A 12522-nucleotide genomic window follows, 5' to 3' on the forward strand; every position below is an offset into this window, starting at 1 on the left:
TTATATGTAAACACTTTATTTATAAAATAAAATTTGAACTAAATTACTTTATAAAATTATTTCTAATATTTTTTTAATAAGTCAAATTTTATTTTTCTCCTCACATCTTTATATTTATCTCAAGCAAAATATAGTAATTTTTTTTATTCTTTTATTTAATATTTTCATATATTTTCTTTGCCTAGATATTAAAATATGTATGATTTATATGTGTTTTTATTTAAAAAAAAAATGAAAAAAGGAGAAAAGAAATTAAAAAAATATATATGTGTCCATAAATTTGTAATTTAAAAAAAAAAAATAGATGGAATATCTTTATAAATTTTGAAGGGGTAGGTTGTAAATGGCCCGATGCATAAGAATAAAACAATCCTCCGCTAAACGACGGAAAAATAGAATAGTTACAAACAACATACATTTACTTCACAATTACATGTCCAAAAAGTTCATCCGTAGCTACCCCACCTTGGAACCAAAAAAAATCCACATTAAAATCTTGGAGTTCTCATAAAATTCCCGTTTTAAATATGTTTATTCTGTAAATTTATGATGCGGGTATTCATAATTATCGCTCTTCCGAATTTGGTTTAGTTGTATTGATCATTTAGCTGCGGTTGTGGAGTCTGTGGTAGTGCGAGGTTGTTTTTGGTTTCAGTAATGGCTGCTGCTAACGTTGGCTCCTCCTTTTCTTGTTTGTCTGCTGCTCTTTCCTCTCCAATACGCACCAGAAGTCCTTTTCAGGTTTGATTCAACTTTAGTTATTTTTCTCGACTTAAGCAATTGGGATTTCATTTTGTGAAAATGTGTAATTTAAGGTCTTCAATGGCCAAAAAACTTAGTCTTTCACTTATTGCTTACTGGGTTTTGAATGTGTCCCTTTCTAAGAAGAAAAAGGGGAAAACTTTGACGGCATTACTGGGTTTCAAATGTTTTGCCTTTTCCTAAACACAATAGCTGGTGCTTGTGTCTGATATCATAGGTTTAAGCTGTAAATATTTTCTGATATATAAGCCTTTTCTTTCTGGTGTAGATAGCTCATATATCAGTTCTGTTGAGTATTTCAGTTTTTTATTTTTATAAGAAACAATGTTGAATATCTCAGATGGTGAGTACCAACAGCTTCTTAGACAAGATTACTTGAAAATTTGAATGCTTGCCTTGCTGATGGTTAGGTTATAATTGGTTTGTTGATGGGTTTCTTGGAATTAATGATACACGGTAGTTTGCTAACTTTCATTCTGATGGAAATTTATCAAAGTGTGACAAGGGAAAGGCGAACTAAATTGTTTACTGACTTCGTGAGGATACCCCTCGGATTGGGTTAGTAGATTAGTTTTGGATTTTATTTAAGAATTTTAAGGATTGATAAATGATGGGGAATCTTGTTTGCAACCTAGGCCTTTGCCTGAATTTAATAAGGGTTGTTGGAGATGGTTATTTCTATTTGTGCTGAGGTGTTATCAAATCATTTTACTTTTTTTTTTTAAAAAAAACATGGAGTAAAAAGATATATTTTTATTGGTAATGTCACTGAACTTTAGTGGCTAAGTGAAGCACAGTAGGATATTCAATTAAATGTTGTCGTATGCTTTTTGTAGTTTGGATTTTTAGTTATTTTCTTGCCATTTTCCATAAACATTGAAGAGGATTTTGGTTGAAGAACATCATAGGTCCCTGCTCATGAAAATACTTTGCTCCATTTCATCTCCAGCTGACCTTATCACGAGGATTATACAACAATCAGCAACATGAGGCTCAACTGCTAAGATATCCAAGAGGTAACGTCCAATATTGATTACAAAATTTGGGAAATGCAGAATTTGTATTTGGAAGTGCAATTTAGGTTGCCAAATTGATTTTGCAGAAGGTACTTGGTAGGTTTGACAATTATCAATGGCTAAAGAGAGCATAAGGACTCTTGGGACTCTACTTAAAGAGAATCAATATTAATGACTTTATTATAATACGAATCAAGGGGCATATTGAGTCATCATCCAATAAACTTTTTGTAATTGCTTAATTTACTTTCTTGCGAGATTCAATATTGCTAACAATTTCTCTAAATTTGTATTCTTTGCTTCTTTTGTTATTCCAATCAGGCAAGTCCTGCAATTTCATTCATGGAATACTGAACTCAAAAGGAAGGTCCCCAAAGTGGTGCAGTGTTCTCTTTGCAGTTTCTGAGGAGCAGCCGCAACATGATGGGATAGAATTAGTTGCATCAGAGCAAGAAAACCTTTACCCCAGTGCTGAAGATGTATCTACTGCAAGCAATTCAAATTTCATATTTGATGGTACTGGTGGAAAACCAGGTCTAATATCCTTTTATAACCGTTCATACAAAATAGAGGATAAGATTCACGTGTCTATCCCAGAGAAGAACCACAATAGCCTGTTATGGTTTATTGGTCCGGCTGTACTTGTAGCCTCTTTTGTATTTCCCTCTCTGTATTTGCGTAGAATGCTCTCAGCAATATTTGAGGACTCTTTGTTGACAGGTGAGATTACTTGCATTAGTACACTGTTTTTGTGGTTTGCTACATTTATGCCTTTTGTTTCTCCCTATTTTTCATGTAAAGACGCTTTAATTGTAAACAAAATCGAGTCAATATTATCTTAGTTGATGCCTGCATCTATTTGGGTGGGATATGACTTTGTTATGTTGTCACTCGGTTCTAAAATTATGCCAACTTCTTGTCAATTATCAGATTTCCTCATATTGTTCTTCACGGAAGCTCTTTTCTATTGCGGTGTTGCTGTGTTTCTTCTTCTAATTGACCATTTAAGAAGGCCTTCTATACCAGAATCTACTTCAAGTAATAAGAGAACCCTGGCCCCACATTTTGGACAACGAATCTCATCTGTTGCTGCTTTGGTACTTAGTCTTATAATTCCCATGGTGACAATGGGATTGGTTTGGCCCTGGACTGGCCCTGCTGCATCTGCTACTCTCGCACCGTACCTGGTTGGTATAGTAGTCCAATTTGCATTTGAGCAGTATGCAAGATACAAGAAGTCACCATCATGGTCTGTTATCCCAATAGTCTTTCAAGTAAGGATACTTTTATTTTATTTTCGTTCAACTTGATTAGTTATCTCAGTTGATTACCATTCGAAAAATACAAAATAGACTACTTGAATTATTGTACTTTTGATGCCTATAAATCAACAATTTCTTTGACGCTTGGCAGGTTTATAGATTACACCAACTGAACAGGGCTGCACAGCTGGTAACAGCTCTATCATTTACCGTAAGAGGAGCTGAGGTGACCTCTCATAACTTGGCGATAAACAACTCCCTAGGAACACTTCTAAATGTCCTCCAGTGTCTAGGGGTTATATGCATTTGGTCTCTATCAAGCTTCCTTATGAGATTTTTCCCTTCACCTGCTTATTCTTCTCAATAAAGCATCAAATTTCCTTATATAACCAGTGAAACAACTTGCATTTGATCTTTCAAATCCAATCCAACTCTTGGTAGTTTTTTTTTTGCCATGTTTAGCTATTTTGAAAAGGCAAATGGGTACTGAAGCATTTTGACTTGTCCACAGCTAGTTACAAAGGTTTTCTCAGGATTTTGTATACCAAGAAAGATACTAAATGCAGGAAAGAAATCAAAGTTGGTGACATTCTTTTTTCCATCTGCTTTCTTGCAAGTTAATACCCATTGTACATAAATTATTTGTGCCACAGATTGTTCATGATCCTGAAAGATGAGCTTAAACTTTATATTGGGCATTTCAATAAATTATTTCCTGCTCAAGTTTGATCTTTTCTGTAGTACAAACACTTTTGGTGATGAGATTTCCCTAGCCATTAGGTCTATATGGACAGTTTGTTTATGAGAAAGGGTAGTTTGGTAATTTTATTTACCTATTTTTACGATGAAATTAAACTAATGGTCACGTAAATGTCAGGTGACCCATTCTGTGAGGAAATTATCATTGCCCATTTAGATTGCTGAGAGATGGTGATGTGCAAATAGAGGTATGATTAATAAAACAATGGATATTTGAGGCAAAAGTCAGCAGTTTTTTTTTTTCGGTAAAAATTAATAAATAGTTTAAAATATTGTACTTAATAAGTAATTTTTTTGGCAATAGAAGTTATATTTTGTTATATTTTACACTAATTTAGTAGGAGGAAAGTTAGTAAGTAATCAATGATAACCTACAAACACTTGGCCTCACTCAATTAGTATAAAATATGACTTTTATCACAAAAAAATTAGTGAGTAGCTTAAATACAACGTTTCAGACTATATATTATTTTTTGCTTAAAAAAAATATTTAATAACTTAATTACAACCTTTCATACTACTTACAATTTTCAATGAAAATTTCACATAATACAATTTACAAATGAATATGAGTCCATGTACTATACTCCCACAAATTTAATGAAAGTTTAGAATCTTGCTGATGATTGGTTGATAGACTACGGAGGCTACCAGCTACAATATTATTGACAAAACAAGCCAAAGTCAATACCCTCTATAGTCTATACTCTATAAATTCATATAAATACATATATATATATATATATACTAGGTATAAAATACGTGCAGTGCACGTTATATTTCGGTGAAGCAAAATATAGAACATAATGCCTCCATTTGGTGCCTTGTTATGTGCACGTACAAGACACGTGCTATAGCATTATAAAATCATCATCATTATAAAATTATCATAATCATATATAAAATCCAACGAAATCTTCAATAATTTTGGGCACGATCGAAATTCTACTGTTGTTTGACAATATCATAAGTCGTCTAAAATCGTTCATTGGGAAGTACTTTCTCCATGTCAGTGAAGAATTGAATCAGGTCATTCTTCAATGGATTTTCATTGCTAAACACCCCTGCCTCCTTCTGTGTTATATATAACACATATAATTAATTATTATCTTGTTAAAAATATATAAACAATTAAATAAAAACAAGAAATGGTGGCGAGGATTGTTTTACCATCTTAGTTACCGAAAAGTCGATTTCAGTGTGGAACCTATCCCAGACCTGAAAAGTAAAAGAAAAAAAAACATGAACACTTAAAAAATAAAAAATCAAATAATTTTTCTTTTTCTTTTTCTTTTAAGATAATTGGAACATATATATATATATATATATACCCTGTCACAGAATTGGGTTTTACAAATATCAATCAATGAATGATTTTCTAGATGTAAATGCGCTGCAACTTTCTCCACACGAGCAAATATTATCTGAAGATATCTTTTGTATTGTTCTAGCTCTGTCCATTGTATCATAATTTCAATCATGAACTCTTCGCCGTACATATCTTCCAATGAATGAATCACCTACACCAACACACAAACTTAATAATATCATGTTTTTAATAAAGAATCTATATGGTTTCATTTTTATTCTAGGTAAAAAAAAACCTATGAAATAAGTCACGGAGCTTACATAGTTTGAAATCCTTTGTGTCAAAATGCTCTCATATTTATCATAAAACTCACGAATTACATAATGCCAAAAACTATGTATGTCTTTCGTACAGAAAACGTTGTAAACAGCTCTGTATAACATGGAAATGGGTAATATGTTAAAATATAATTAACGCAATCTATTATTAATATATGTTTAAACTTTGAAAATCAAAAGGGAATATTATATTTACATATATATATATACTTACGTGTATGCATTCATTCTGTCCTCCATATTCCATTCGTCTCTAACATCTTCATCAAGTTTCATATGTATTTTACGAATCGATGCATTCACAACCACCATTGTATCTCTTATAATTTTCTTAACCATTTCTTCACGATTGTTTCTTCTAGTCTCTTCATCATCAGCAGTAGTAAATATCAATAACTTGGCCATACTTCTTGATTTTGATGAATTGAGTACTTCTTGCTAATCACCAAATATATATATGAAAACAAAATCAGGGAAATTTTTTATGGTTGTGTACTCTTGAAAGGATGTGTACTTCTGAAAGGTTGTGTACTCTTGAAAGGATGTGTACTTCTGAAGTGTTGTATTGTTTAATTTTTTTAACATTAATTATTTGATTGTGTAAAGAACCAATTATTGTATTTTTTGAGAATAGAAGCAATTGTTCAGTTTGGATGACTTATCTAAATTTAATTTTTTTTTTAGCATATTCTGTTAAATTCGTAACAAATTTTGTTAAACCATACCAAAATCCGTTAAATACCAAACACCGTTAGATAGCCATTTATATAATAGGTAAGATATATTAATATATAAAGTCCTCAACAATTTAAAAGAAGCGATAAGAAATAAAGTCAAACAACCAAAATGAACTAATAGGATGATAATAATAAGAGTGGTTTGGCAAAACACTCCTATGACCAAATTATTGGCACCTAACATTAGCTTAGTGTAATCTTCTCTTCGATAGTGAACATATCTTTTCTTTTTCCATAAAAAGTTGCCTAGAAAATAAAAAAAATTCATTAATTAGTTATGTAAGAGATATCATCTTAAATCTCTTTTCATTCTTTCATTTTCCCCCCTAACAAATTTGATTAGTTAACTAAAGAACTTGTCAACGAAGTTAGTTATTAGACTTCTCTAATATACATAAATAGAAGAAAACAAGAATTGCCACAACTGTTATTTTAATTACAATGCATAATAATGTACCTCCTCTCTTTGGCTGTTTGTATTTGATTTATTTCCCTTTGTCTCTCAGTGGTATAACAAGTTAATAAAAATTATAGTCATAAACTTGTTCTCTTTTAAATTCGAGAGTTGGTAGAGAGGGTTAGATTAACATTCTTTCTTCTTTCTATAAACACTAGACTAAAGATAAGAAACTCAAGATTAGGTTGAGAAGATATGTGGACTTTGACCATATACTCATTGAATCATTATAAATTATTATGCCTTATTTGCTGTCAGAAAATAACAAGAGGATGTCAATTGGGTATTTGACAAATTGAAGTTTGGGACCAAACTTTAGAAAAATACGAGCATAGTTCACATAACATTTACTGTATGGTGGGGTAATAATAATAATTTCAGTCACAAAACAAGAAAATGTGAACTAGTTTTGGATTATTACAAATTATCCAACTATGCATTATATCATTTTCTTGGGACTTTTCAAGTGGTACAAAGATGCTCTAAATAGCTACAATATATACGGTCATAAAAAAAATCGCGCCCAAAACTGTTCACGAGTCGAGAACACTGAGAGTCCCATCGGTAGCTTAAAGTAAAGCCCCTATATGAAAATTATCCTATATATATGATATAACTCTCTCTCTATATATATATGATATTTCTCCTATAGGGGCTTCACTTTAAGCCTTACCGGTGGGACTCTTCAGTGTTCTCGACCTGTGAATAGTTTTCGACACGATTTTTCTTTTTATGACCATGTATATTGTAGTTGTTTAGAGCATCCTGCAAATTTTCAGAATATTTCGAATAGTTTATGGTACAAAAACTAGGTTCAAACATGTTGTTTTCCACTCGCATAAAATAAATTAGTCACACGTGCAACAACATATTTGAACTTAGTTTTCGGTACTGTAAACTATTCAGAATTTTATGAAAATTTGCAAGATGCTCTAAAAAACTACAATATACACGATCATAAAAAAAATCGTGCCGAAAACTGTTCACGGATCGAGGACACTGAAGAGCACACTGGTAAGGTTTAAGGTGATGCCCCTGTATCATAATTGACTTATATATATATATATATATATACATATATAATAAAATTCTAACTGATAGGGATCCCCAATAAACAGTTCTCTATCAAAGACATTCCAATATTTAAGCAAACTATTTGTCCTCTTTTGCTTGGGCTCTCTATTAGCAGGAATCCTTTAATAAGGCTTATAAATATACTAAAATGATCTCTGTCCACTCCTAACAAATCTCCTTAGGCCAACACAACATTTTTTTGGATCTATTAAACCAAACCTCACATGGGTTATTTTTTTGGAACCATACCCTCTTTTCAACTTATGAATATTGATCAAAATAGTAGTTGTTTTGCTCTGTTTTCTTCTTGTATTTAATATGGTATTAGGTGGTTTTTAGGTTGAGGAAGGAGTTTTCATTATTGATATCTTAATCCGTGAGATTGTGGGGGAATAATCATTACCATAATCACAATCAGTCTAAAACAAAATGTAAAAAGGGAGAAAAATATATAACATATTTGTGATCTCTAAATGAAATTCTAATTCAATCAATGAAAAGAGAAACCTCAAGCCGCAAATTTCACTTTATTTTTTTTCTTCCAATTCCACTAGCAAAAGCCATTGATATTGGCCATGAAATTGTTAAGAAAAAATTAAAAACAGTATAAGGTTCATGAATGTCTATATTTTTGTCCTTGTGCAGCTGCTATGCATTTTTGAAAATTTTTCACTTACCATAATGGATTTATACCCATTTAGTTGACAATCCTTGAGGCTAATTTGGAGCACACTCAAGAAAGTCAAATCTACTCATTCTTTTTGGATTAAGTTTCTAGTGGATCCTTTTAAGATTCTTGTAAATTCGATGTCTATTATTCATTTACATCCCAAGTTTTTTTTTTTTTTTTTTAAGAATTAATTATAAAAAACTCATCATAGAGCCTATAGAGAGAGCCCCACTCTACTTTTCTATCTAGGCCTAGTGGGTCTTACTAAACCTTTTTGTTCTTCTTTCAGGCTTTCAGCAATGCCCATATCACTATCTTATCTTTATCACTTCCCCCACACTCACAATCTACCTAGACATGAAATAGTATTCCATGTTGTCTTAGAGAAGAAAAAGGAGAGAAACACCATACCTTTTAGCTAACTACAAAAGGTAATAAGTATATAATATATACATGAAAGTTAGTCTAAAGAAATTATAGTTTAAAGCCTAATGATGCAAACTAACCAGAAAGACTTGCTTCAAGTGAACTACATAAAGACCCCAACTCTCCAATTATCTCACCAGTTCTAAATTCAAACCAGTGTTTTTAAGTTCCCTCCAACATATCCTATTCCATCTTCTTCTTGTCATATATTCTTTTGCATGATCATATTGAAACTTGAGTTAACAGTTAGTTATTTCTTTTCTTGCTTTTTTTTTTGTCTTTCATGGAACTAAGTTTCCCAAGTGTAAATACTGAATATTCTTTCTTGGTCATATGTTAGGAATGGCTGGCATCTTGTTCTTGTTCTTTTCTGTGATCACTGCTGCTGTTCTTGTTGGCGTTCATGGAGAAAATTCCACTGATTCTTCCTGGCTTCTAAAATTCAAATCTGAACTAGTTGATCCATCAGGAGTCATGGAAAACTGGTCTCCAGGAATTAATGCCTGCAGCTGGAATGGTGTGACTTGTTCAAATGGCCAAATAGTTAGCTTGAACCTTTCTTGGTCAGGACTATCAGGCACCATCCCTCGTGAGCTATGGCGGCTCTCGTCTCTCCAAACACTTGACTTGTCATCCAATACTCTTTCTGGTGCACTTCCTCCTGAGCTTGGACAGCTTCAAAATCTTCAAATATTACTCCTACACTCAAACTATCTCTCTGGTAAGATTCCAGTAGAAATAGGCCTTTTGAAGAGCTTGCAAGTTCTTAGAATAGGAAACAACATGTTATCAGGAGAAATCACACCAACTATTAGCAACTTGAATGAGTTGAGAGTATTGGGTCTTGCCTTTTGCCAATTCAATGGAAGTATTCCAGTTGAGTTTGGTAACTTGAAGCATCTCACGTCTCTTGATCTGCAGAACAACAGTCTCAGTGGCCTCATACCGAAAGAGATTGGTGGCTGTGAAGAGCTTCAGAACTTTGCTGCATCAAACAACATGCTTGAAGGTGATATACCTCCTTCATTGGGATCTCTTAATTCACTAGAAGTTCTAAACCTGGCAAACAATAGCCTCTCTGGATCAATTCCTGCCTCATTAAGTAGCCTTCAAAACTTGAAGTACTTAAATTTGGTGGGAAACAGATTGAGTGGTCAAATTCCTATTGAGCTTAACCAGTTATCTCAGCTTCAAGTACTTGACTTATCAAGAAACAAGCTTTCAGGAGCCATTACTCTTCTCAATACTCAGCTAAAGAGCCTGACAGCTCTGGTTCTTTCTGATAATGGATTGACTGGCAGCATTCCTAGCAACTTCTGTCTCAACATTTCAAGTATGCAGAAAATTCTTCTCGCTCGAAATAAGCTCTCTGGGGGTTTTCCTATGGATCTTTTGAGCTGCTCTTCACTCCTACAGTTAGACCTTTCAGATAACAGCTTTGGGGGAGAATTACCACCTTTCTTGGACAAATTAGAGAACCTTACAGATCTGGTGCTCAATAATAACAGCTTTTCTGGAACTCTACCTCCTGAAATTGGTAACTTGAGTAACTTAGAAAGTCTTTATCTGTTTGGTAACAGGATCACGGGTAGAATCCCAATGGAGCTGGGAAAGCTGCAGAGGCTAGAAGTCATATATCTTTATGATAACCAGATGACAGGAGAAATACCAACAGAGTTGACAAACTGCTCAAGCTTAAAAGAAATTGATTTCTTTGGAAACCATTTTTCAGGTTTGATTCCTAAGACAATTGGGAAACTTAAGCAACTAGTTTTGCTTCATCTTCGGCAAAATGACTTGTCTGGTCCCATCCCACCAAGCTTGGGTTTCTGCATAAAGCTTCAGTTCTTGGCCTTGGCTGATAACAAGCTCTCAGGTTCATTACCATCCACATTCAGATTCCTTTCAGAGCTAAGAACCATCACTCTTTACAATAACTCCTTTGAAGGTCCTCTTCCATCATCTCTTTTCCTTCTAAAAAATCTCAAAATCATAAATTTTTCCCGTAACAGATTCATGGGAAGCATCTTTCCCCTCACTGGCTCAGATCTTCTGACTGCTTTGGATTTAACAAACAATAGCTTCTCAGGACCTCTTCCATCTAGCCTAGCCACATCTAGGAACTTAAGCCGTCTTCGACTTGCTCAAAACCGCCTTACTGGCAGCATTCCTTCTGAGTTCTCTCAATTCGCAGAGCTCAATTTTCTTGACCTATCATTCAACAGTTTGATAGGAGAAGTCCTACCTCATCTATCAAACTGTAAAAAACTTCAGCATCTTTTACTTGATAATAACCAGTTCACAGGAGTAATGCCTCCATGGTTAGGAAGCTTAAAAGAGCTTGGTGAGTTAGATTTGTCATCTAACAACTTCCATGGAGTAGTTCCTAAAGAAATCGGAAACTGTTCAAAACTACTCAAGCTTTCCCTGCACAGCAATAACTTTTCCAGCAAAATCCCACAAGAGATTGGAGATCTTACTTCTCTCAATGTTCTTAATCTGCAAAGAAACAACTTCTCAGGACCCATTCCAGGAAAAATCCAGCAATGTATGAAGCTATTTGAATTGAGGCTCTCAGAGAACTCTTTGACAGGTTCCATACCAATTGAGCTAGGAGGGTTGACTGAGTTACAAGTAATCCTGGACCTCAGCAAAAACTTGTTATCTGGGGAGATTCCATCATCCCTAGGAAACCTCATGAAGTTGGAGAGACTAAACCTGTCTTCCAATCAGCTTCAAGGAGATATCCCTTCTTCACTTGGAAAACTAACCAGCCTTCACATGTTGAACCTGTCAAACAATCATCTCCAAGGACAAATACCAACAATCTTTTCTGGATTCCCACTGAGCTCTTTCGTGGGTAATGATCACAGACTCTGTGGCCCACCATTGGTTTCATGTTTGGAATCTGAGGGGCATGGTAAAGGGCGGCTATCAAACTCACAAGTAATTGGTATAATAGTGGCCATTGTTTTAACATCTACAGTAATATGTTTGGTGATGCTTTATATTATGCTAATAATCTGGTGCAACTGGAGAAAAGTGTCAATCTCAAATTCTGATTATGGCATTGGTGGGACTGATCAAAATCAGCATAAGAGAGAATCTGAGAAGAAATGGACCTTTAGAGGGGAAAAGTGGAGAACTGGTGAGTACTGGAAAATGGATTCTCTAGCTTTGGTTACCTCACAAGAGAAGAAAAGTCCAAGCAGTACCACATCATGCATTCTCCACCTCAAAATGGCTCAAGATTCTATGGAACATACCTTAGTCTGATGAAGCCATAGCAATTCTTATCTTTACATTTTTATTTTGGAGAGGGGTTTGGATCAAGAAGAGGGTTTTTTCAGTTGTAAATTTTTCTGTTTGTATATTTATTTGTTTCCTCATTTTTCTCAAAGATAATTGTGTGTCATTGTCATGTAACTTGGTTTTATTTTTTCACACTAAAAAAATTTGTAGAACAAACAGCATAAACAGTATAGCCACTCCAAAGTCTACCATAAAGGCACGTAACCAATGCGTGTATATCCAATATTTTTATTTATGACTAATACAAGAGATTATAATCTATCTTCATTAAGATTTTCCATCACCGTAATTAAGATTTTCATTATAGTTGGCCAACATAATCATCACACACGCAATATAATCAAGATTTCGTATATAGCTGGCTTTACTATGAAAAAAGTGAACCAAGGAAAAAAGAGTC

The 12522-nt window shown here is 33.8% G+C and overlaps 3 protein-coding genes across 4 annotated transcripts; 2 read left to right on the forward strand and 1 right to left on the reverse strand.

The window, feature by feature from the left end:
• The first annotated feature begins 362 nt into the window (after positions 1–362).
• LOC133830282 (uncharacterized) lies at positions 363–4038 on the forward strand. 2 transcript variants are annotated; one of them, XM_062260221.1, is made up of 6 exons: positions 363–741; positions 1712–1778; positions 2100–2498; positions 2709–3052; positions 3192–3266; positions 3918–4038. In XM_062260221.1, the coding sequence occupies exons 1-6, from the start codon at positions 658–660 to the stop codon at positions 3954–3956; spliced, it is 1008 nt and encodes a 335-aa protein (XP_062116205.1). In that variant the 5' UTR covers positions 363–657; the 3' UTR covers positions 3957–4038. The 2 variants fall into 2 exon arrangements, with proteins under 2 accessions (XP_062116205.1, XP_062116204.1); XM_062260220.1 differs by lacking the exon at positions 3918–4038 and having other exon boundaries at positions 367–741; positions 3192–3799.
• Positions 4039–4600: 562 nt separating this feature from the next.
• LOC133828904 (uncharacterized) lies at positions 4601–5406 on the reverse strand. The gene is made up of 3 exons (XM_062258956.1): positions 5131–5406; positions 4970–5017; positions 4601–4873 (listed from the first exon to the last, which is right to left on the reverse strand). Exons 1-3 carry the CDS (start codon positions 5296–5298, stop codon positions 4775–4777), a joined length of 315 nt encoding a protein of 104 aa, XP_062114940.1. The 5' UTR covers positions 5299–5406; the 3' UTR covers positions 4601–4774.
• A 3170-nt stretch (positions 5407–8576) lies between these two features.
• LOC133830283 (LRR receptor-like serine/threonine-protein kinase GSO1) lies at positions 8577–12236 on the forward strand. The gene is made up of 2 exons (XM_062260222.1): positions 8577–9055; positions 9151–12236. The coding sequence occupies exon 2, from the start codon at positions 9153–9155 to the stop codon at positions 12084–12086; it is 2934 nt and encodes a 977-aa protein (XP_062116206.1). The 5' UTR covers positions 8577–9055; positions 9151–9152; the 3' UTR covers positions 12087–12236.
• Positions 12237–12522: the final 286 nt, after the last annotated feature.

This window comes from Humulus lupulus, chromosome 4 (assembly GCF_963169125.1).
Source record: "Humulus lupulus chromosome 4, drHumLupu1.1, whole genome shotgun sequence".
In the NCBI taxonomy this organism is placed as follows: domain Eukaryota; kingdom Viridiplantae; phylum Streptophyta; class Magnoliopsida; order Rosales; family Cannabaceae; genus Humulus; species Humulus lupulus.

Coding starts and splice junctions, on each gene's coding strand:
- LOC133830282 (XM_062260220.1), top strand. CDS start 658: ATGGCTGCTGCTAACGTTGGCTCCTCCTTTTCTTGTTTGTCTGCTGCT. Junction 1,779..2,099: donor ACTGCTAAGATATCCAAGAG/GTAACGTCCAAT, acceptor TATTCCAATCAG/GCAAGTCCTGCAATTTCATT. Junction 3,053..3,191: donor TTATCCCAATAGTCTTTCAA/GTAAGGATACTT, acceptor GACGCTTGGCAG/GTTTATAGATTACACCAACT.
- LOC133828904 (XM_062258956.1), bottom strand. CDS start 5,298: ATGTACGGCGAAGAGTTCATGATTGAAATTATGATACAATGGACAGAG. Junction 5,018..5,130: donor AAACCCAATTCTGTGACAGG/GTATATATATAT, acceptor TTTACTTTTCAG/GTCTGGGATAGGTTCCACAC. Junction 4,874..4,969: donor ACTTTTCGGTAACTAAGATG/GTAAAACAATCC, acceptor TATATAACACAG/AAGGAGGCAGGGGTGTTTAG.
- LOC133830283 (XM_062260222.1), top strand. CDS start 9,153: ATGGCTGGCATCTTGTTCTTGTTCTTTTCTGTGATCACTGCTGCTGTT.